Source organism: Anomaloglossus baeobatrachus, chromosome 1 (assembly GCF_048569485.1).
Source record: "Anomaloglossus baeobatrachus isolate aAnoBae1 chromosome 1, aAnoBae1.hap1, whole genome shotgun sequence".
Classification (NCBI taxonomy): Eukaryota; Metazoa; Chordata; class Amphibia; order Anura; family Aromobatidae; genus Anomaloglossus; species Anomaloglossus baeobatrachus.
In genome coordinates this window covers 800,822,270-800,845,451 of record NC_134353.1, presented here as the reverse complement: position 1 = coordinate 800,845,451, position 23,182 = coordinate 800,822,270, and the positions used below count along the sequence as shown (strand labels likewise).

At 50.1% G+C, this 23,182-nt stretch overlaps 1 protein-coding gene across 1 annotated transcript in view; it reads left to right on the top strand.

The window, feature by feature from the left end:
* The window catches only part of WDR36 (WD repeat domain 36), a 150,817-nt gene that overhangs the window by 42,301 nt on the left and 85,334 nt on the right, over positions 1 to 23,182 (top strand). The window contains exons 6-8 of the mRNA XM_075325018.1: positions 15,178 to 15,232; positions 21,923 to 22,055; positions 22,249 to 22,424. Coding sequence (XP_075181133.1) covers positions 15,178 to 15,232; positions 21,923 to 22,055; positions 22,249 to 22,424 — 364 coding nt within the window. The remainder of the gene's footprint in view (positions 1 to 15,177; positions 15,233 to 21,922; positions 22,056 to 22,248; positions 22,425 to 23,182) is intronic.

Below are 23,182 nucleotides of genomic sequence, written 5' to 3'. Positions count from 1 at the left end.
CTAGTCAAACTCTGCTAGTGGGTGAGTGGTGAAACTCCACAGAAGAGTCCTTCGGGTCCCCGCCCTCCCCCAGGATTCCGGAATGGGGAGACATTCCTCCCCCCAAAAGTAAGGCAAAAAAATCACCGAAAAAACTATAAAAATGAGCCCGTCAACCCCAATGGAAGACTATAAGTAGCCATAAATGTGCAGGAGGGCACTGTCAAGTAGGGCCCTTTTCTCTTGAACTCCCAGGCCGCCGTTTGCGGGGTGAGGTCGTTGGTTGCCACGTCGGAGGAAGCAGCGGCATCTGTTGAGGCAGAGTCCAGTCTGGTAAATCTGGAACAGAAAGATCAAAGACCCGACAAAAAGGCTCCAGGTCTACAGGGGCCCGGAGGGTGGCCGACGCCTCTCCACGCCATGCATGAGGCTAAACGGGAACCCCCATCTATAAAGAACCTTATGGGCCTGCAAGGATGACAGTAGAGGGCGGAGAGCCCTCCGTTGTTGTAATGTTATCCACGATAGGTCTTGAAAAAGCTGGATCTTGGTGCCCTCATACATTACTTGTTTTGGCGGTCGGGCTTTGAGCATTATTTCTTCTTTAAGTTGAAAGTCAATGATGTGACATATAATGTCTCTTGGGTTCCCCTTTAGATTTTTGGGGCGGAGAGCTCTATGCGCTCTGTCCATGGGTATTGGGTTGTCTGGGGGCCGTTGGAGGAGCGAATTAAATATGGTTTGCAAGATTGTGGTGACGTCTTCCTTTGATTGGACCTCAGGCACGCCCCTGACCCGTATGTTATATCGCCTGCCTCGGTTATCCAGATCTTCAACATGGCGCTGTAACTCTCTTATGACGTCAGCCTGAGAGGAGGTTTGGGATTGGAGGTAGCGGATGGTTGTTCTAGCTTCACCATGTTCATTCTCCAGTTGGTTTATTCGTTTGGAGATGGAAAGAACGTCTTTTCGGACTGCTGCTATTTCAGATTTGCAGGCGTCCTTGACTTCTGAGATGAGTGTTTGGAAATCTGTCTTGGTGGGAACTTGTTTGATAAATTCCCACCATTCTGGTGGGGGGCACCCCGGTTGTGTGGTCATTGAACTGGCCTTCATACTATCTGGGGGCCTTTTTTTGTTGCTTTCCAGAGCAGGTGGGCCAGGGGTTGGCTCAGGGTCTCCCCTCCATCGAGCCGCGGGGCCCGGGTTCCGGAGCCCTATGTCCCTGGGTGGTTTATGGGCTCTTTGAGGTCTGGGTGTAAGGGCCTCACTTAGTAATGTTGGAGGTCCCGATGGGGAGAGCATGCCATTTGTTGTTATATTTACTTTATCCCCTGGGAGCCGGGGGGTTCCAGCAGGCTGCAGGCCTGACCTATTATGCTCTAAGTTTTCCCCCAGAGTCTCCCCGTTGCTCCTTTCCTCATCTCTTGTTTCCTCAGGGCCATCACTCCTCAGCTCCATGTTCTCATATGCCCATTCTACCTGCTCCAACCTCCTTTGCACACTATCTGTGTGGGCAGCCGGGCTCCAGCCACCGCCACGCTCCAACAGTTCTATAGGGGGAAGGGGCGGCATGATCACCTCCATCTCCTCTGAATCACCGGTGCTCGCGTCAGGGGGGAACACATACTTCTCACCTGGGCTGGCATTCCGGAGACACGCAGCGTCACTTGCCTGGCGATGCTCCGGCTCGTGCAGCTGTGCTGGTGAGTTGCTGCACGCCGCCTCCGCCACCTCCGCCGCCATCTTGCCCACGAGGGAAGGCCCGCTCCCGCCGGGATCCACCGGCTCCCGATCTCTTCCTCCTCCTCCGTCCGCGGCACGGGTGGGTAATCCCCGCTCCGTCCCTCCTGCACAATCCTCCATCGCGGCTGTCCCGGGGTGAGTGCTTTGTGGCGCTCCTGCTGCCTGTGGCTCCTCTTGTTCCCGCTCCCCTGGCGTCTCCTTTGTAAGGTAGGAGTCCAGGGTGAGCAGTGCTGCAATCACCGGGTCCTTAGTAGCTTTTGGGGGTCTCTTCTTCCCCATTCCTGCTTATGTTAAGGGCTTTTTGGTATCCCGGGCGGAGGAGCTCAGCCCTTACACGTCCTGCTCCATGGAGTCCCAGACACGCCCCCCCCCCCCCCCCGCCTCTTGGGCTTTTAGGCACCAGGCTACGGCTCAACAAGTCTGTCAGGCTGCCACTTGGACTAGCCTGCATACCTTTTCGAAGCACTACCAAGTGCATGCTCATGCTTCGGCAGATGCGAGCTTGGGCAGACGCATCCTTCAGGCGCTGTCTCCCATTTGTGAAGTTAGGTTCTGCCTACTTCTTAGTTTATACTGTTTCTTTCCCAACCAGGGACTGCTTTGGAACGTCCCATGGTCTGGGTCTCCCAAAGGAACGATAAAGAAAAAGAGAATTTCTTTGTCGCTCCATTGGGAGACCCAGACAATTGGGTGTATAGGCTATGCCTCCGGAGGCCGCACAAAGTATTACACTAAAAGTGTAAAGCCCCTCCCCTTCTGCCTATACACCCCCCGTGCTCCCACGGGCTCCTCAGTTTTTATGCTTTGTGCGAAGGAGGCAGACATGCACGCACAGCTCCACAGATTGGTCAGCAGCAGCTGCTGACTATGTCGGATGGAAGAAAAGTGGGCCCATATAGGGCCCCCAGCATGCTCCCTTCTCACCCCACTCTTGTCGGCGGTGTTGTTAAGGTTGAGGTATCCATTGCGGGTACGGAGGCTGGAGCCCACATGCTGTTTTCCTTCCCCATCCCCCTTAGGGCTCTGGGTGAAGTGGGATCCTATCGGTCTCCAGGCACTGAGACCGTGCTTCATCCACAACTCCTGTGGAGCCTGCTGGATAGGAGCCGGGTATCGTTCAGGGACATGGCCCTGCTACTTGGAGGTACTCTGTGTCCCTGTGGGGACCGCGCACAGCAACACTCCAGCATTGCTGGGTGTGCTAGTGCACCGGGGACCGCGGCGCTGACCGGGTTAAATGTGCCATTACACACTCAGCGTCGCTGAGTGTGTTTGTGTATAGGGACTACCGCGCTGACCGCCGCTGCCAGGGAAACACTGCGGCGCGGCTGGGACTTGTAGTGCGCCGGGTCTTCCGCGCCGGCCGCGCTTATACGGCGGCCGCGCTTATTACTCGAGTCCCCGGCTTTTGCGGCCTAGTCTTTTTTCCTCCCAGCCCTGACAGGCAGGGGAAGGGCGGGACGCTGCACAGAACGAGCAGCACTGAGGGCTGGAGCATGCTTTGCATACTCCACCCCTCTCAATGTGCACAGTGGGGCACCAGTTCCCGCACTTTCTGGGTCACGCCCACGGCTCCCTCCTCTCCTCAGGACGCCGGCAGCCATTCCTGTCAGCTCCTCGGACGCTGCAGAGGGGGACACATTCTGGGAGACCCAGGCAGGGACTCTGGTGGCCTCACAACCGCTTTAAGCGGGTGGTAAGCAGCACCTGTGGTGCTAGCCCCATTGTGCAGTAGTGTAATTATACATTATATGTTTATGGTATATACTTTACACTGTATGGTGCACAGTTGATTTCTGGCTATATACCCTATTGTGTTGCTCAGGGAAGACAATAGCATGGCGCCCACAAAAGGCAGGGGTGCCAAAACACAGGCTTATTATGCTGCCTGCGCCGCATGTACGACCCCGCTACCGGCAGGTTCCACTGACCCTCATTGTGTGCACTGTTCGGCCCCTGCGGCACTTACTCAGCCAGAGCCTCTGCTAAGAGGGGCCCAGGGGGAGCCACCTGCTGACACTGTCCAGGTGACGGGGACGGAGTTTGCAGTCTTTACGGATAAACTCTCTGAGACTATGGCTAAGATACTAGAAGCCTTGCAGTCCAGACCGGTATCTCAGCACAGGGACTCTGTTGAATCATTGTTCCCTGGCCCCCCTCAGTTGGACCAACAATGTCCTCCCGGGGTGTCTCATAGATCCCAGGCTGAGGGCTCTGACACAGACCCCAGCCCCAGACCGACTAAGCGAGCTCGCTTGGAATTTCCCTCGACATCATCATATTGTTCAGGGTCTCAGCGGGGGGAATCTCTGGTTGATGAAGCGGAGACAGTTGATCAGGATTCTGATCCTGAGGCCGCTCTCAATCTTGATAATCCTGACGGGGACGCCATAGTGAACGATCTTATTGCGTCCATCAATCAAATGCTGGATATTTCTCCCTCAGCTCCTCCGGCGGAGGAGTCAGCTTCTCAGCAGGAGAAATTCCGTTTCAGGTTTCCCAAGCGTACACCGAGTATGTTTCTGGACCACTCTGATTTCAGAGAGGCAGTCCAGAATCACCATGCTTGTCCAGATAAGCGTTTTTCTAAGCGCCTTAAGGATACACGTTATCCCTTTCCCCCTGACGTGGTCAAAGGTTGGACTCAGTGTCCCAAGGTGGATCCTCCAATCTCCAGACTGGCGGCTAGATCCATACTTGCAGTGGAAGATGGGGCTTCACTCAAAGATGCCACTGACAGGCAGATGGAGCTCTGGTTGAAATCCATCTATGAAGCTATCGGCGCTTCTTTTGCCCCAGCATTCGCAGCCGTATGGGCGCTACAAGCTATCTCAGCAGGTCAAGCGCAAATTGACGCAGCCACACGCACGTCCGCGCCGCAGGTGGCGTCCATAACCACTCAGACGTCGGCATTTGCGTCTTACGCTATTAATGCTGTCCTGGACTCTGCGAGCCGTACGGCGGTTGCATCCGCCAATTCGGTGGTACTCCGCAGGGCCTTGTGGCTACGGGAATGGAAGGCAGATTCTGCTTCCAAAAAGCGCTTAACCAGTTTGCCAATTTCTGGCGACCGATTTGTTTGGCGAGCGTTTGGATGAAATCATGAAACAATCCAAGGGAAAGGATACATCCTTACCCCAGCCCAAACCGAACATACCCCAACAGAGGAGGGGGCAGTCGAGGTTTCGGTCCTTTCGGGGCGCGGGCAGGTCCCAATTCTCCTCGTCCAAAAGGCCTCAGAAAGATCAAAGGAACTCTGATTCATGGCGGTCTAAGTCACGTCCTAAAAAGACCACCGGAGGTGCCGCTACCAAAGCGGCTTCCTCATGACTTTCGGCCTCCTCAATCCGCATCCTCGGTCGGTGGCAGGCTCTCCCGCTTTTGCGACACCTGGCTGCCACGGGTAAAAGACCGTTGGGTGAGAGACATTCTGTCTCACGGTTACAAGATAGAGTTCTCCTCTCGTCCCCCGACTCGGTTCTTCAGGTCATCCCCTCCTCCCGAGCGAGCCGAGGCTCTTCTGCAGGCGCTGGGCACTCTGAAGGCAGAAGGAGTGGTGGTCCCTGTTCCTCTTCAGCAACAGGGTCACGGTTTTTACTCCAACCTGTTTGTGGTCCCAAAGAAGGACGGGTCTTTCCGTCCTGTCCTGGACCTGAAACTGCTCAACAAACACGTTGACCAGGCGGTTCCGGATGGAATCCCTCCGCTCCGTCATCGCCTCAATGTCCCAAGGAGATTTCCTTGCATCGATCGATATCAAAGATGCTTATCTCCACGTACCGATTGCTCCAGAGCACCAGCGCTTCTTGCGCTTCGCCATAGGAAACGAACACCTGCAGTTCGTGGCACTGCCGTTCGGCCTGGCAACAGCCCCACGGGTTTTCACCAAGGTTATGGCTACTGTAGTAGCGGTCCTCCACTCTCAGGGGCACTCGGTGATCCCTTACTGGGACGATCTGCTGATCAAGGAACCCTCTCAAGAGGCATGCCAACACAGCCTCGACGCTACTCTGGAGACTCTCCAGAGTTTCGGGTGGATCATCAATTTTCCAAAGTCAAATCTGACACCGGCCCAATCGCTGACATATCTTGGCATGGAGTTTCATACCCTCTCAGCGATGGTGAAGCTTCCGCTGATCAAGCAGCGGTCACTGCAGAAAGGGGTACAATCTCTCCTTCAAGGTCAGGCACACCCCTTGAGGCGCCTCATGCACTTCCTGGGGAAGATGGTGGCAGCAATGGAGGCAGTCCCTTTCGCGCAGTTTCACCTGCGCCCTCTTCAATGGGACATCCTACGCAAATGGGACAGGAAGCCGACGTCCCTAGACAGGAACGTCTCCCTCTCTCAGGCGACCAAAGCTTCCCTTCGGTGGTGGCTTCTTCCCACTTCATTATCGAAGGGGAAATCCTTCCTACCCCCATCCTGGGAGGTGGTCACGACGGACGCGAGTCTGTCAGGGTGGGGAGCGGTTTTTCTCCACCACAGGGCTCAGGGTACGTGGACCCAGCAAGAGTCCTCACTTCAGATCAATGTTCTGGAAATACGGGCAGTGTATCTTGCCCTGAAAGCGTTCCAGCAGTGGCTGGAAGGCAAGCAGATCCGAACTCAGTCGGACAATTCCACAGCGGTGGCATACATCAACCACCAAGGCGGCACACGCAGTCGGCAAGCCTTCCAGGAAGTCCGGCGGATTTTGATGTGGGTGGAAGCCACGGCTTCCACCATCTCTGCAGTTCACATCCCAGGCGTGGAAAACTGGGAAGCAGATTATCTCAGTCGCCAGGGCATGGACGCAGGGGAATGGTCCCTTCACCCGGACGTGTTTCAGGAGATCTGTTGCCGCTGGGGGGTGCCGGACGTCGACCTCATGGCGTCCCGGCACAACAACAAGGTACCGACGTTCATGGCACTTTTAGTGTAATACTTTGTGCGGCCTCCGGAGGCATAGCCTATACACCCAATTGTCTGGGTCTCCCAATTGGAGCTAGAAGAAAAGGAATTTACGGTAAGTAAACAAAATTCCCTTCTTTGTTTACTTACCGTAAATTCTTTTTCTTATAGTTCCGTATTGGGAGACCCAGCACCCTCCCTGTTGCCTGTTGGCATTTTTTCTTGTTCCGCGTGTTCTCACCGGCTGTTGTCATGGACAGAGTCTCCGGTTGTTCCGGCTCTTGCTCTGTTCTACTTGTGGGTGGCTATTCTCCTTCAGCTTTTGCACTAAACTGGCTGGGTCTGCTCACCAGGGGGTGTATAAGCTCAGAGGGAGGAGCTACACTTTTTAGTGTAGTACTTTGTGTGTCCTCCGGAGGCAGAAGCTAAACACCCATGGTCTGGGTCTCCCAATACGGAACTATAAGAAAAAGAATTTACGGTAAGTAAGCAAAATTCTCTTTTTTACCTTATCTAGACTGTTGGAATAACATAATTAGTAATGGTACAAGGGTCATCAAAAAAGTAAAACGTATAATTCCACTTTTAAAAGTCAGATTTATTAGGTATGCATAGAAAATTCAAAACCAACTAATTAATGACCCTTTAATATGGTGAACAAAAGACAGGTGACACCAGGGACACTGAATCCCTACAGTAATGCCCTGTATACTGATGCTGCCTAGGCACAGTGGTTGGCACCATAAAAGATGATCGAGAAATGGCGTCCCCACCCCCGCTCAACGGTGACTCTCCTTAGACAGCCTTAGAGCCCTGCCATAATTTTGACCCAGGTAAATATACCCCCCCCCCAATATTGGGCAAAGACCGATGAAAAGGCAGATTAGGTAAACTGTAGAGAACCAGACTAAATTGCTCTTATTCAAACATTATTAAAACATTATTGCTATGAGGAATTTGTACCAAGGTTCATGCAGAGCTCAGTCCATCTATTGTGGAATCAGCGATGTGCCTGGTGTCTTACATGTGTAATGCCTCATTTATACCACTTAAACTCCTTATGTACACTTTAGTAGGAGTTATTCTTATTTCCAGATCCAGTCCTGTGCTACATTGATTTTCAGTGCCCTTTATGACTACACATAAATGTTGTATATGGTGTACAGATAGAGCAACACGTGGCATGTAGGAGATCGGCTTTTGTCAGTGGGACCAAGACTCTAAGTGCAAATCGACTTATCTGTATGTGACAGTTTAATTTTTTTTTCTTCTTAGATAATTTTTTATTCTTCTAAATATTCTATCAACCCTCATGTGGACACAATCTTTACCTAACCTTCCAGCAAGCTCAGCTCAGTCTCTCCTTGCTCAGCTCAGTCTCTCTGGCTCAGCAATAATTATATAGAGAACTATGTTGCCTCTTAGTTATCTCAGCCATAGGAGCACAGTGCTTATTAATGCCCTACTGTGAGCACTGCTGACCTTACTAACTATGGACTAGTTACCGTATTTTCTCTGACGCCTCATTGGGGGACACAGGACCATGGGTGTTATGCTGCCTATCCATAGGAGGACACTAAGTAGATGCAAAAGCATAGCTCCTCCTCTGCAGTATACACCCCCTGGCCGGGCCAGGCAAGCCCAGTTTTAGCTTAGTGTCTGTAGGAGGCACTTCCTTTCAAGGTTTGTTATTTTTTGAGGGCGACGGTTTCCTTTTGGGACCGATCTCCCACTACCATCAACGGGCGGGAACGTGAAGCGTTGCCTACACGTACCCCCTCCCGCGACGCTGGATCCTGGGCTGGACGACTGGTTCCACAGACACCGATTTTCCAAAGCCCAGGGTAGAGGCCTGTGCCCTATAGCACTAATTCCTCAGCCCCTCTCTGCAGGCTGTGAGATGAAGATAGCACTAATTCCTCAGCCCCTCTCTGCAGGCTGTGAGATGAAGATGGCACTAATTCCTCAGCCCCTCTCTGCAGGCTGTGAGATGAAGATAGCACTAATTCCTTAGCCCCTCTCTGCAGGCTCTGAATTGAATATGACACCGACACAGCAAGCCCAAGACCCCCCTGCCACCACCACCACTGCCGCAACCGGCAGCCCAGAGCCTAGGGCCCCCAGCCCACCGGAATTGGCACAGTTTCTGTCCCAATCCATGGATAAACTGTCACAGAACCTGGTTCTGGCTATGCAATGTCGTCCTCCACACCCTTCTGGGTCCCTGGACGGAACGCAGCCTGAGGATACCCCTATGGAGAATCCTTCTGAGGTAATCCGGGCACATGCTTCACCGGTTGCAGGGATCAGGAAAAGAGCACGGCCGGGTGTCTCCAGCGGGCTCTCCCTCAGGAGCACACAGGGCAGGCTCTCCCACACGCTCCACGGCTTCTGAAGAGCTGGAGGAGGGAGAATGCTGTTTGTACCAGGAGGATTCCTTGGTTTCATCACCCTTAGATGATCAAACTGCAATAGACTCCCTTATAGCAGCAATCAACCAAACTCTGCATGTGGAGGATCCCCCATCCACTACCACTGACCATGCGGTCTCCTTTAAGAGGGCAAGGAAACACCATAAGGTTTTCGCTGATCACCCAGAGTTTCAGGATATCCTCACAAAGCAAAGGGAGAAGCCTGACAGGCGCTTGGGTAACCGAAAACTCATGGAGTCCCAGTACCCTTTTGCCTCACCTGCCCCTAAGGGCTGGGCCGATCCGCCCTCGGTTGACCCCCCCCCCCCCCCCTGGTCTCCCGCCTTACCACAAAGATGCTCCTGTCTTTACCCGATGGTTCTTCCATCAAGGACCCGACAGACAGGTGGAGCACCTCGCCCGCTCTGCTTTTGAGGCTGCGGGTTCCTACCTCTCGCCCTCCTTTGCCTCTATGTGGGTCGCAAAGGCGATCTCGGTCTGGGCAGACTCCCTTAACACTTCGCTTGAGGAATCCCAGTTCACTCATACCTTTACGGCGGAGTACCTCATCCAGGCCTCCATGGACGCTGCTACCTGCGCAGCGTTTGCCGCCTCAAATACCATAGCCATCCGTAGAGCTCTCTGGCTCCGACAATGGCGAGCGGACTCTGCCTCCAAGAAGTCACTCACGGGCCTTCCCTTTTTTCCAGACCGATTGTTTGTTTGGCGAACGTCTGGACAAGCTCATTTCTGATGCCACGGGAGGAAAGAGTACCTCCCTCCCCCAGCTAAAGTCCAGGACGTCCTTCACCAGACGTCCACAGTCCTCGTTCCGCTCCTTTCGGAACTTATTTGGTTGGTCGACATCCCGTGCTGTGCCCGCCACCAGCCGCGGACTACGCAGGGACCGACCTTCTCAGCTCTCCCCAAAACCCACTTCGTCATGGCAGCCTAGAACGAAACAGTCCAGGACTAGGGAGACTCGGCCACGACGTTTTTCTCCCCCTCCATGACTCCTTCGGTGACCCGGAAGACACACTCATTGTAGGAGGTCGACTGCGGCTCTTTCAACACATCTGGGCGGCCGCCTCAGACGACAAATGGGTGCGAGACCTTGTTTCTTCCGGTTACCATATAGAATTTCGGACCCGACCCCCGAGTCGGTTCTTTCTCTCAAACCCCCAAAGACTCAAACGATGTGAAGCTTTTTTTCTCAGCAATCCACTCGCTCCAAACAGCAGGAGTGATAATACCTGTCCCAGATGACGAGAAGTTTGGGGGTTTTTTATTCCAACCTCTTTGTGGTCCCCAAAAAGGATGGGTCAGTTCGTCCCATCCTGGACCTCAAACACCTAAACAAACATGTGCACGTACGGAGATTCAGAATGGAGTCCCTAAGGTCCATTATTGTATCCATGGTCGAAGGGGAATTCCTCGCCTCCATAGACATCAAGGACGCGTACCTGCACAATACCCATCGCCCCAGATCACCATAAGTTCCTCCGCTTCGCAATTCAGGACTCCCACTTTCAATTCGTAGCTCTACTCTTCGGCCTTGCCACCGCACCAAGGGTCTTCACCAAAGTCATGGCGGCTGCCATGAGCGTCTTTCATGCCAGGGGAGTAGTCGTTCTCCCTTATTTGGACGACCTCCTCATCAAGGCCCCCTCCTTCCGCGACTGCTCAACCAGCGTACAAATCACTGTAGACACCCTATCCTGCTTAGGGTGGCTAGTGAATCTGGCAAATCATCCCCGATCCCATCACGATCCATCACCTTCCTGGGCATGTCCCTGGACACCCGTTGGGGCTTGATCCTTCTCCCTCAGGACAAGGCGTTCGCTCTTCAACGAGCGGTACGCTGCCTTCTAAGTGCTCCGTCTCGCTCCATTCGATTCAGCATGAAAGTGCTCGGCAGGATGGTGGCGGCTATGGAAGCAGTACCATTTGCTCAACTGCACCTCCGCCCACTGCAGCTAGCCCTTCTAGCAGCCTGGGACTAGAGCCCCTTCTCCCTGGACAGACATCTTCACCTGACGCCTTCAGTCAGGTACACACTCCGCTGGTGGCTTCGGTCCTCATCCCTATCGAAGGGGAGATCCTTTCTCCCAGTGAACTGGCTGGTCCTGACCACGGACGCCAGCCTCCTAGGCTGGGGAACAGTGTACCGGCACCACACTGCTCAAGGACGTTGGACGCCCCAGGAGTCTTTCCTTCCCATCAACATCCTGGAACTCCGCGCGATCTTCCTCGCGCTCAGCGTTCTGCCCTCTGCTAGTGGGTCGTCAGATTCGAGTCCAATCGGACAATGTGACAGATGTAGCCTATATCAATCGGCAGGGGGGCACCCGCAGCAAAGCGGCTTATCTCAAGGCCCACAAGATCCTCAGCTGGGCCGAATCGACGGGATCAGTGATATCAGTGGTACACATACCGGGGGTAGAGAACTGGGCAGCAGACTTTCTAAGTCGCCAAGGCCTGGCTGCTGGAGAATGGTCTCTCCACCCAGATGTGTTTCTACACATCTGCACTCGCTGGGGCACACCAGACGTGGACCTAATGGCCTCAAGGTTAAATGCAAAGGTATCCGCGTTCATAGCCAGGTCACGCGACCCGCAGTACATCGTCGTGGATGCTCTACTCTGCTCCTGGCACCACGTCTGCCTGCCTTACATATTTCCACCTCTACCCCTGCTGCCGTGGGTAATCAGGAAGATCAAGGCAGAGAGAGTCCCGGTGATACTGATAGCTCTGGACTGGCCCAGGCGCGCCTGGTACGCCGAATTAGTACAAATGCTCAGACGCACCGTGGCGCCTTCCAAACATCCCAGACTTGCTGACCCAAGGGCCCATTTCCCATCAGAACTCCAGAGCCCTGAAGCTGACAGCATGGCCATTGAGACCTGGGTATTAACAAGAGCGGAATTCCCCCCCGCGGTTCTTGCCACCATGATCAGCGCCCGAAAGCCTGTTTCATCCCGCATTTACCACCATATGTGGTAAAATCTTCCTTTCATGGTGCAGGGAAACTAACGTCCAGCCTATGCCTCTGGCCATTCCCAGAATTCTCGATTTTCTACAGTCTGGCTTGCGAGCGGGGTTGGCTCTCAGTTCCCTTAAAGGGCAGGTCTCAGCGCTCTCAATCTTCTACCAATGCCGCCTGGCTCAAAAACCGCAAGTCAAGACCTTCCTCCAGGGCATTTCCCATCTAGTTCCCCCGTACAAATGGCCGCTGGAACCATGGGACCTCAACCTCGTTCTGGACGGTCTCCAGAGGTCTCCCTTTGAACCCCTCAAGGAATCCTCCCTTGCTCTTCTGTCCTGGAAGGTAACATTCTTAGTGGCAATTACGTCCATCAGACGGGTTTCGGAGCTAGCAGCACTCTTGCCGCGAGCCTTTTCTGATCTTTCACCAGGACAAGGTGGTTCTGCGCCCCCTTCCGGATTTCCTTCCAAAGGTTCTTACCCCGTTTCATTTGAACGAGGACATTGTCCTGCCTTCCTTTTTGTCCACACCCGGTTCATAGGGTGGAAAGGTCTCTGCATTCGTTAGACCTCGTCTGAGCTCTCAGATATTACATATCCAGGACAGCCCCCTTTAGGAAAACGGACTCTTTGTTCGTGATTCCTGAGGGGCCTAAGAAGGGACAGGCAGCTTCAAAGGCAACGCTGGCTCGCTGGATTCGCTCTGCGATCCAGGAAGTCTACCGCTTGCAACTCAAGCCCATTTCTAGTGGGCTGCGGGCTCATTCCACGCGAGCAGTTGGCGCTTCGTGGGCCATTCGGCATCAGGCTTCAGTGGAACAGGTGTGTAAGGCTGCGACCTGGTCTAGCCTACATACGTTTTCAAAGCATTACAGAGTCCATACCCAGGTTTCAACTGAGGCAAATCTGGGTAGGAAAATTCTGCAAATGGCAGTAGAGCACCTCTCTCAGTAGGCGCTTCAGGCTGTCTGGGACTGGTTCCTAGTCCTTGGGTTGTGTGGTCTTCTTTTATGTTTCCCACCCATGGACTGCTTTAGGACGTCCCATGGTCCTGTGTCCCCCAATGAGGCGTCAGAGAAAAACGTATTTTTGTGTACTCACCGTAAAATCGTTTTCTCTTAGCCATCATTGGGGGACACAGCACCCACCCTGTTGCCCTGTTGGGCCTTGGTTCTCTCAGTACCTTATTTGGTTATGACACTTTTTTTTCTCATGTTCCTCTGTTGAGAAGTTTTTACTGTTTTTTTGTTTTTTTTTTGTTTTTTTTTTTTTTTCTTTTTCTTTTACTGCTTGTGTACTAAAACTGAGGTTGCCTGGCCCGGCCAGGGGGTGTATACTGCAGAGGAGGAGCTATGCTTTTGCATCTACTTAGTGTCCTCCTATGGATAGGCAGCATAACACCCATGGTCCTGTGTCCCCCAATGATAGCTAAGAGAAAACGATTTAACGGTGAGTACACAAAAATCCGTTTTTTCTTTTTATAAGACTTACCGGATTATCATATTTAGAGATAAAAAAACGTAAAAAAAATGGGGTCCCTCTTATACTCTGGTGTTGTCTTACCGGAGGGGGCGGCAGCATTGGTGGAGCGGGGTCACAGGAGGCAGAGGCTGTGCTGGTGGTGGCGGTCAGTGGTGGCAGCGGCGGGTCAGTGGTGGATCAGGGATCACAGTGGCGGGTCAGTGGTGACAGTGGCGGGGGGATGGCGGGTCAGTGGTGGTGTTAAGGTGAACTCTTAACCAGAGATCACTAGTTGCCTACTGCCTGGCCGAATTGATATGGGCCAAGTGCATGCATAAAAGAATCCACACCAGACACAGTCGGATGTGTAATCTCTTCTTGGTCACAGTAGAAAATGGCACCAAACAGACAGAGAAGAGCATGCGTCCTCTTGATATAGGCTAGGGGCGTACACAAGTTCAGATATGACCATTTAGTGGGACAGTTCATGAGCTAGCCAATGGGGAGATCAGTGTTGCTGTTGATGGGTGCGTCTGACTTCAGTGGATGAAACCATGATGATGGGAGGGACGTCATCTGGTGCATCCATGCTGATGGTTTGGTCTGTGATGTCTTGTAGCTTGACCACCTTATATAGTTTCTTCTTACACCTGGACATTCCTTGCATTCCAGGCAAGGTGTGGTGAAACAGGCAATAGCAGCCATCTTTATATCTGTGTCATGTATATGATCTGAAACCTGAATTACGTAAGGCAAATCGACATATATCCCACAATCCCTTGTCAAGAAGTTAATTAAGTACTTCATCTTATGGCTCTCCTCAACAGTGGCAACGAAAGCTGCGGTGGTTGTGTGGTGGAGCAGGCCGGTGCGCCGAGTGTCCCAGTCTGTCTGCAATCCCGGCTTCAAAGAAATTCATTCACGACCTCCATCTGCGCACGTGCTCACTCCCGGCGCCATCATTTGAAGCCGGGTCCGCAGACAGACTAGGATACCCGCCGTACAGCCACCCTGCTGCCTGCCCAGCCGCACAGTGGCAGCCAGCAGGCCGCCCGTCCACCCGCACAGAGAGGCTGCCGACACGGATTGGCACCCTGCCGGCCACACACACCGACAGGCACCCGGCTGCCAGCACGCACCTGGCCGCCCACACACAGAGCCACACAGACAGTACCCCGCTAATTCACCTTTTTGGTAAGCTATTTTTAAGACTCACCCCTCATTTTCCTCCCAAATTTCTGGGAGGAAAAGTGCGTTTTATAATTTGAAAAGTACGGTATTCATTTTATTTCTACTCACTTATATAGCGCTATGATATTCCACAGCGCTTTACTGATGTGATAATCATTGACCCCATTGGGGCTCAATCTAAATTCCCTATTTGTATGTCCTTGGAGTGTGGGAGGAAACGCGAGGAGAACATACAGATTGCTGCAGATGATGTCCTTGGTGGGAATTGAAACCAGGAGCCACTGTGATGCCCATTAGACGCACATATCTTATATAAAGTGTATTTTTCTGACTATAAAATACGTTGGTTTTTTTTCTTAAAGCACCAAAACATTTAAGAAGGGACAGCCCCTTTTAAGTGACCTGCTTTCTTACAGAGGCTTTTTTGCAAAGATGTGGCTTTTCTGTAACAAAATGAATTGTGACTGGGATATCACTGTTAAGATATTAACCTATGTACATTTTCTTTCTTAGCAAACTTTTGTTCACCTTTCCTGGTTGGCAAACAGGAGTAACTGTTCTTCAACAGGTAAATATATTTTGTTTCTGCTATTAATCTCTTGAATAGTACTGAAAAACGAGATGTTGAAAAAGGTGTCTGCATTTATGTATGGATGATTCTCATGTGCTTGGTGATGACTGTTTATTTCCATGTGTAGTAATGACATCAACAGAAGCAGCCTGTAATTTGTAGCTCCGTTACATACGTTCTCCCCCAGAATACCACTTCTTCTTTGGTTATAATGGGAAGAGTTGGTCTAAAGCCTTCTATAGACTCTTTATGCCAGATAATAGTGTGTAAGGAAAAAAATACACTGCTCAAAAAATTAAAGGGAACACTCTAACACATTCTAGATCTGAATGAATGAAATATTCTTATTGAATATTTTTGTTCTGTACAAAGTTGAATGTGCTGACAACAAAATCACACAAAAATCATCAATGGAAATGCAATGTTTTAACCAATGGAGGCCTAGATTTGAAGACCCACACAAAATGAAAGTGGAAACCAGTCAAAATGAAAATCAAAACAAGATAAAATTAAAGTGTAAACAAGTCAAAATGAGGCTCAGTATTGTGTGTGGCCTCCACCTGCCTGTATGACCTCCCTACAATGCCTGGGCATGCTCCTAATGAGGTTGCGGATGGTCTCCTGAGGGATCTCCTCCCAGACCTGGACTAAAGCATCTGCCAACTCCTGGGACAGTGTGTGGTGCAACGTGACGTTGGTGGATGGAGCGAGACATGAAGTCCCAGATGTGCTCAATTGGATTCAGATCTGGGGAACGAGCGGGCCAGTCCATAGCTTCAATGCCTTCATCTTGCAGGAACTGCTGACACACTACAGCCACATGAGGTCTGGCATTGTCCTGCATTAGGAGGACAGCAGAGAAAACCGCACCAGCATTTGGTCTCACAAGGGGTCTGAGGATCTCATCTCGGTACCTAATGGCAGTCAGGTACTTCTGGCAAGCATATGGAGGGCTGTGCGGCCCTCCAAAAAATGCCATCCCACACCATTACTGACCCACTGCCGAACCTGTCATGCTGAAGGATGTTGCAGGCAGCAGATCACTCTCCACGGCGTCTCTAGACTGTCACTTCTGTCATGTGCTCAATGTGAACCTGCTTTCATCTGTGAAGAGCACAGGGAACAAGAGGCGAATTTGCCAATCCTGGTGTTCTGTGGCAAATGCCACATGAGCTTCATGATGTTGGACAGAGTGAGCACAACCCCCATCTGTGGACGTCGGGCCCTCATTCCATCCTTTTGAAGTCAGTTTCTCACCGTTTGTGCAGACCCATGCACATTTGTGGCCTGCTGAAGGTCATTTTGCAGGGCTCTGGCAGTGCTCCTCCTGTTCCTCCATTCACAAAGGCGGAGATATCGGTCCTGCTGCTGGGTTGTTGCCCTCCTACAGCCCCCTCCACGTCTCCTGGTGTAGTGGCCTGTCTCCTGGTAGCGCCTCCATCCTCTGGACACTACTCTGACAGACACAGCAAACCTTCTTGCCACAGCTCGTAATGATGTGCCATCCTGGATGAGCTGCACTACCTGCGCCACTTGTGTGGGTTGTACAGTCTGTCTCATGCTACCACAAGTGTGAGTGCACAAGCAGCATTCATAATTGACCAAAAAATCAGAAAGCCTTGGTACTGAGATGTGGTCTGTGGTCCCCACCTGCAGAAACACTCCTTTATTTGTGTGTCTTTATAATTGCCAATAATTTCCATCTGATATCTATTCCATTTACACAACAGCATGTGAAATTGATTGTCAATCAGTGCTGCTTCCTAAGTGGACAGTTTGATTTCACAGAAGTTTGATTAAGGCTATGTGCGCACAGTGCGTTTTTCGCGGTGTTTTTGCGCGTTTTTCGGGTGCGTTTTTGGCCTTAAAACTGCAGGACTTTGCTTCCCCAGCAAAGTCTATGAGTTTTCATTTTTGCTGTCCGCACAAATCTGTTTTTTTTTTTACCTGCGTTTTTGAGTTAAAAAAATGAACATGTCAGTTCTTTCCTGCGTTTTTCTGCGTTTTCCGCCCATGCAATGCATTTGAAAAACGCACCAAATCGCGGTAAAAACGCGTGCGTTTTTTATGCGTTTTTTTGACGCAGGTGCGTTTTTGTGCGTTTTTAGCGGCCAAAAACGCAGCGTCAAAAAGACGCAGTGTGCGAACCTAGCCTAACTTGGAGTTATATTCGGTTGGTTAAGTGTTCCCTTTAATTTTCTGAGCAGTGAATATAAAGGAGACTAAAAAAAAATCTCCCTGTCTTTTTTTTTTTTTTTTTTTTTTAATTTGCTCCAAATGGATTCCTTCGGCACCTAAGAACTGGGTCGCTCCTTGCAACTGAGTGTGCTGCAAACAAATTGGGGATTTCTAGAATAGTGGATGAGTAAACTCTGGCAAGTCATAACATTCACTGGGCTAAGGCTGATATGCCCTCAGTCCTAGTATACTTAAAATGCCTGGAAAAAGCATTCATACCCTATAAACTTTCACACTTTTTTTCACATTACACCCACAAACTTAAATGTATTTTATTGGGTTTTTAAGTGGTATACCAACACAAAGTAGCAAGTGTTTGTGAAGTGTAAAGGAAATAATACATGGTATTAGTCAATACTTTCTAGAACCAGCTTTCGCTGCAATGCTGCTGCATATGTTTTAGGGTACATGCGCACGATCAGGGTTCACAGCGTTTTGGTTGCAGCGTGTTTTCTCTGCATCAAAAATGCTGCGTTGTAAAGTACAATTACAGTGGATGGGATTTCTAGCAATCCCATGCCTATTGTGCTTGACTTTCCCGCAGCGAAAACTGTCTTGCGGTGCGGCTTCTCGAGCCGTAGCATGTCAATACTTTGCTGCGGAGACACAAGCGTTCTACATAGGGAGAACACACAGACAGACCCAACTTCCCGAGCCCAGATCGTGGACATGATGCAGAACCTGCAGCATCCAGGACGCAGCTGTTCTGACCATGTGCACATAAACTTAAGATGTATCTCTACAAGGTTTGCACATCTAGAGACTTTAATTTTTGCCCATTCTTTGTAAAATAGCTCTGTCAATGAGAATAATTGGGAGGCGTCTGGGAACAGCAATTGTAAAGTCTTGCCTCAGATTCTCAATGGAATTTATATCTGGCCTTTGACTGATCCGTTAACACATGAATATGCTTTGAACAAAGCCATCTATTGTAGCTCTTTCAGTATATTTAGGGTCGTTATCTTGCTGTAAGGTGAAAATGCACCCCATTCTCAAATCTTTTGCAGCTTCTAACAGGTTTTCCTCCAGTATTGCCCTGTATTTACACACTTGGTCAAAATTGTTGCTACCCTTCGTTTAATGAAGGAAAAAAACCACAATAGTCACAGAAATAACCTGAATCTGGCAAAAGTAATAATCTATGTAAATGATCAAATGAAAGTCAGACATTGCTGCTTCTCAACCATGTTTCCACGGAATTTTTAAAAAAATACAACTCATGAAACAGGTGTGGACAGAAATTATGCTACCCTTAACTTAATATTTTGTTGCACAACCTTTTGAGGCAATCACTGCAATCAAATGATTCCTGTAACTGTCAATGAGACTTCTGCACATCTCGACAGGTATTTTGGCCCACTCCTCAAAAGCAAGCTGCTCCAGTTGTCTCGTGTTTGAAGGTTACCTTTTCTAGACGGCATGTTTCAGCTCTTTCCAAAGGTGCTCAATAGGATTTAGGTCAGGGCTCATAGAAGGCCACTTCAGAATAGTCCAATGTTTTCCTCTTAGCCATTCTTGTTTTTTTTTTTTTTTTTCGCTGTTTGGTTTGGGTCATTATCTTGTTACAAGACCCATGATGTGCGACTGAGACCAAGCTTTCTGATACTGGGCAGCACATTTCTCTCTAGAATCCCTTAATAGTCTTGATGTTTCATTGTACCCAGCGCACAGATTCAAGACACCCTGTGCTACATGCAGCACAGCAGCCCCAGAACATAACAGACCTTCCTCCATGTTTCACAGTAGGGACAGCGTTCTTTTCTTGATATGCTTCATTTTGACATCTGTGAACATAGAGCTGATGGACCTTGCCAAAAAGTTCAATTTTTGTCTCATCTGTTCATAGGACATTCTCCCAGAAGCTTTGTGGCTTGTCAACATGTAGTTTGGCAAATTCCAGTATGGCTTTTTTACGATTTGTTTTCTACAATGATGTCCTCCGTGATCATCTCCAATGAAGTCCACTTTTGACTCAAGCACCAAACCACAACGGATGATGCGATCTGACACTGATGTTCCTTGAGTTTGATGTTTACATTTTAATCTCTTAAGTTTTTCTGGGCTCTTTTGTTACCAACCGTATTATCCGTCTCTTTGAGTTGTCATCAATTTTCCTCCTGTAGCCACGTCCAGGGAGGTTGGCTAAAGTCCGATGGACCATACATTTCTGAATAATATGTGCAATTGTAGTCACAGGAACATCAATTTGCTCGGAGATGGTCTTATAACCTTTACCTATTTTAACATGCTTATCTAATTTTTTTTTCTTTCTAATCTCCTGAGACAGCTCTTTCCTCTAGCCCATGTTGAATGTGGTACACACTGTCACCAAACGGCACAATGAGTACCTGTAGCCCTATATACAGGCCCACTGAAGCGGGCTTTACACGCAGCGACATCGCTAGCGATGTCGCTGGTGAAAGCACCCCCGTCGGTTGTGCGTCACGAGCAAATCGCTGCCCGTGGCGCACAACTTCGCTTACACCCGTCACACGGACTTACCTGCCTAGCAACGTCGTTGTGGCCGGCGAACCGCCTCCTTTTTAAGGGGGAGGTTCGTGCAGCGTCACTAAGCGGCCGCCCAATAAAAGCGGAGGGGCAGAGATGAGCGGCCGGAATATCCCGCCCACCTGCTTCCTTCCTCATTGCCGACGGCCGCAGGTACGATGTAGTTCCTCGTTCCTGCGGTGTCACATATAGCGATGTGTGCTGCCGCAGGAACGACGAACAACCTGCGTCCTGCAACAGCAACGATATTCCGGAAAGGAACGACGTGTCAACGATTAGGTAAGTAATTTTGATCGTTAACGGTCGTTCCTGCTTTTTCCACGCAACAACGTCGCAAACAAGGCCGCATGTGCATCACGAATTCCGTTACCCCAACGACCTCTCGTTAGCGATGTCGCTGCGTGTGAAGCCCGCTTAACTGATTAGCATCACTGTTGTCTACAATTTTGTAATTAGTGGACCCACCTTGATTTAAAGGGAACCTGTCAGCAGAAATTTCGCAATAAACCTAAAAGATTCCCCTTCTGCAGCTCCTGGGCTGCATTCTAGAAAGGTTCCTGGTACTACTGTACCCCTTTTGAGACCTAAATAAATACTTTATAAAGTCTTACCTTTTTGTATGCAAATCTTTTTTTATAGTCACGGGGGCGGGCCGTCTTGCGTCCGTTATTCTCCTTCCTTCCGCTTTACGCCGTCCCCCATCGCTCATTTCCATACCGGGGGACGCCGCCCAGTGCTCCTGAGGTCTCGCGCATGCCCAGTGCCACTCTCGCGGGACTGAGCATTGTGCACAGTGTGACTGCTGGTGACGTGTTGCGCAGGCGCGAGATTATGGGCGGCGCTGTGATTGTCATCAGCAGCGTCATCCAAGTGCCCGCCCATAATCTTGTGCCCGTGCTTTTCACTCTGCCTCCACCGTTATGCGCAAGCGCTGGCCATATAAACCCACGTCACCTATTACCCATCTTTCCCTGGAGCAGGAAATAGATGGGAGGAGCAGCACACCACCGATCAGAACGGTGGAGGCAGAGTGAAAAGCCCGGGCACGAGATTATAGGCGGGTACTTGGATGACGCTGCTGATGACAATCACAGCGCCGCCCATAATCTCGCGCCTGCGCAATCACGTCACCAGCGGTCACACTGTGCACAGTGCTCAGTCCTGCGAGAGTGGCACTGGGCATGCACGAGACCTCGGGAGCGCTGGACGGCGTCCTCTGGTATGGAAATGAGCAATGGGGGACGGTGTAAAGCGGCAGGAGGGCGACTAACGGACGCAAGACAGCCCGCCCCCGTGACCATAAAAAAAGATTTGCATACTTTATAAAGTCTTACCTTTTTGTATTTATTTAGGTCTCAAAGGGGGCACAGTAGCAACAGGAACCTTGCTAGAATGCAGCCCAGGAGCTGCAGAAGGGGAATCTTTTAGGTTTATTGCGAAATTTCTGCTGACAGGTTCCCTTTAACATGTCCCTTTTGTAACATTACATTTCAGGGGTACCATTTCTGTCCAGGTCTATTTCATGAGTTTTTATTTTTTAAAAAAAATTCTTTGGAAGCATGGTTGAAAAGAAATGTCTGACTTTTCAATTGAATTTAAAGTTCGGACTAAAATTAGAATCAAGCTGAAGAGAAACTGCAAACTAACCACATTAATTGAATTCATCGCCAGCCCTAGTGAGAAGAGGCCCGCAGGGGGCTGTCCTTTTGGTTTTTTTGGTGGGTTTGATTTGACATGTCTCTTCCAAAACACAAAACTATTTAAACAGAAACCAGAAGGAAGCCTCAAAGTGGATGCTGCCCTTCTTCAGCTTTTCCCTCCCTGTGATCCTACAGCAGTTTTACAAAAGTTTTTCTATAAGCTTTCAATATCACCTGTATCAAAGACTTAAACAAAAACGAATATAGTTCTAACTTCTTTTGTTCCCTCATCCATTTACAGGCTCCAGCAGTGGATGTTGTGGCTATTGGTTTGACAAGTGGTAAAATTGTATTGCACAATATCAAATTTGATGAAACAGTAATGACTTTTCAGCAAGACTGGGGTCCTATTACTTCAATGTCTTTTCGTACCGGTGAGTTCACGTCTCAGCCAAATTCTTCATTAGTGGTAATAAAATGTTGTTTCGCCCTCTGCTCCTTTCTTGCAGATTATTATAATAGAGGTTATTGAAGTGAGCCTTCTTTTTTTACCATAACATTTGCAGACCGAAAAATCATTTGTCCTGTGGTTAATCTGAATGTTGTTCTTTTGCTTGTGGTTTGTAGATGGACATCCAATATTGGCAGCTGGAAGTCCCATTGGCCACATTGGATTATGGGATCTACAAGAAAAGAAGCTGATGAGCCAAATGAGAGACGCTCATTCAACTGCTATTGCTGGCCTAACATATGTTCATGGAGAACCTCTCCTCATCACCAATGGTGCTGATAACGCCATACGGGTAATAATTGAAGGCTGTTTAAATCATGTCTCCTGTGGTAAGCTGGTTCTATTGTTTGTGAGCCATGCTCAGAGTGCAGTATCGCTATACCACATTGTCTACATTTGTTATTTCTGTATCTTGCTCTATAGGCAATCTGTATATCTCAAGAAGGTCAGAAATTTGAAAGGTCATATACATTGACTTTGGATTGCATTTATACAAATAAAATAGTCCCAAGCCACCTGGAAGCTGACGCTAAGGCTGGGGCACTACTGCGATGCTCGCATGAGACTCGGCTCGCCCTGGCAGCACAGCAGGAGCAGAGTGTCATGCGAGTGTGCCTGCATCTGAGGTCCGACCCTGCGAGCGGGAGCGGGCCGGCACGGAGGATGGGAGGCATTTCTCTCCCTCTCTCCTCTGTAGCCTGCTTTTGCGATTCTCGCTCTGCACGCGTGGTACACCGGTGTACTGCGAGTCGGTGCGATTTTTTTTTTTCTCTCGCCCCATTCACTTGAATGGGTGCGAGAGAAAAGAGTCTCAGCTTACAATCGCAGCATGCTGCGATTGTTTTCTCGGCCCGATTGGGGCTAAGAAAATAATAGCTCATGTGTGCTGACACACAGGCTAGAATTAGTCCGAGGGGAATGCGATGTTTTATCGCACTCCACTCGCATTGATTTTCTCGCCATGTGGCTTAGGCCTAAGAATACATCTTAGAAAAAAAATGCTCCTCCCCAACAACCTATACACCCAGCTTATTCAGTTTAGCTTTTCCA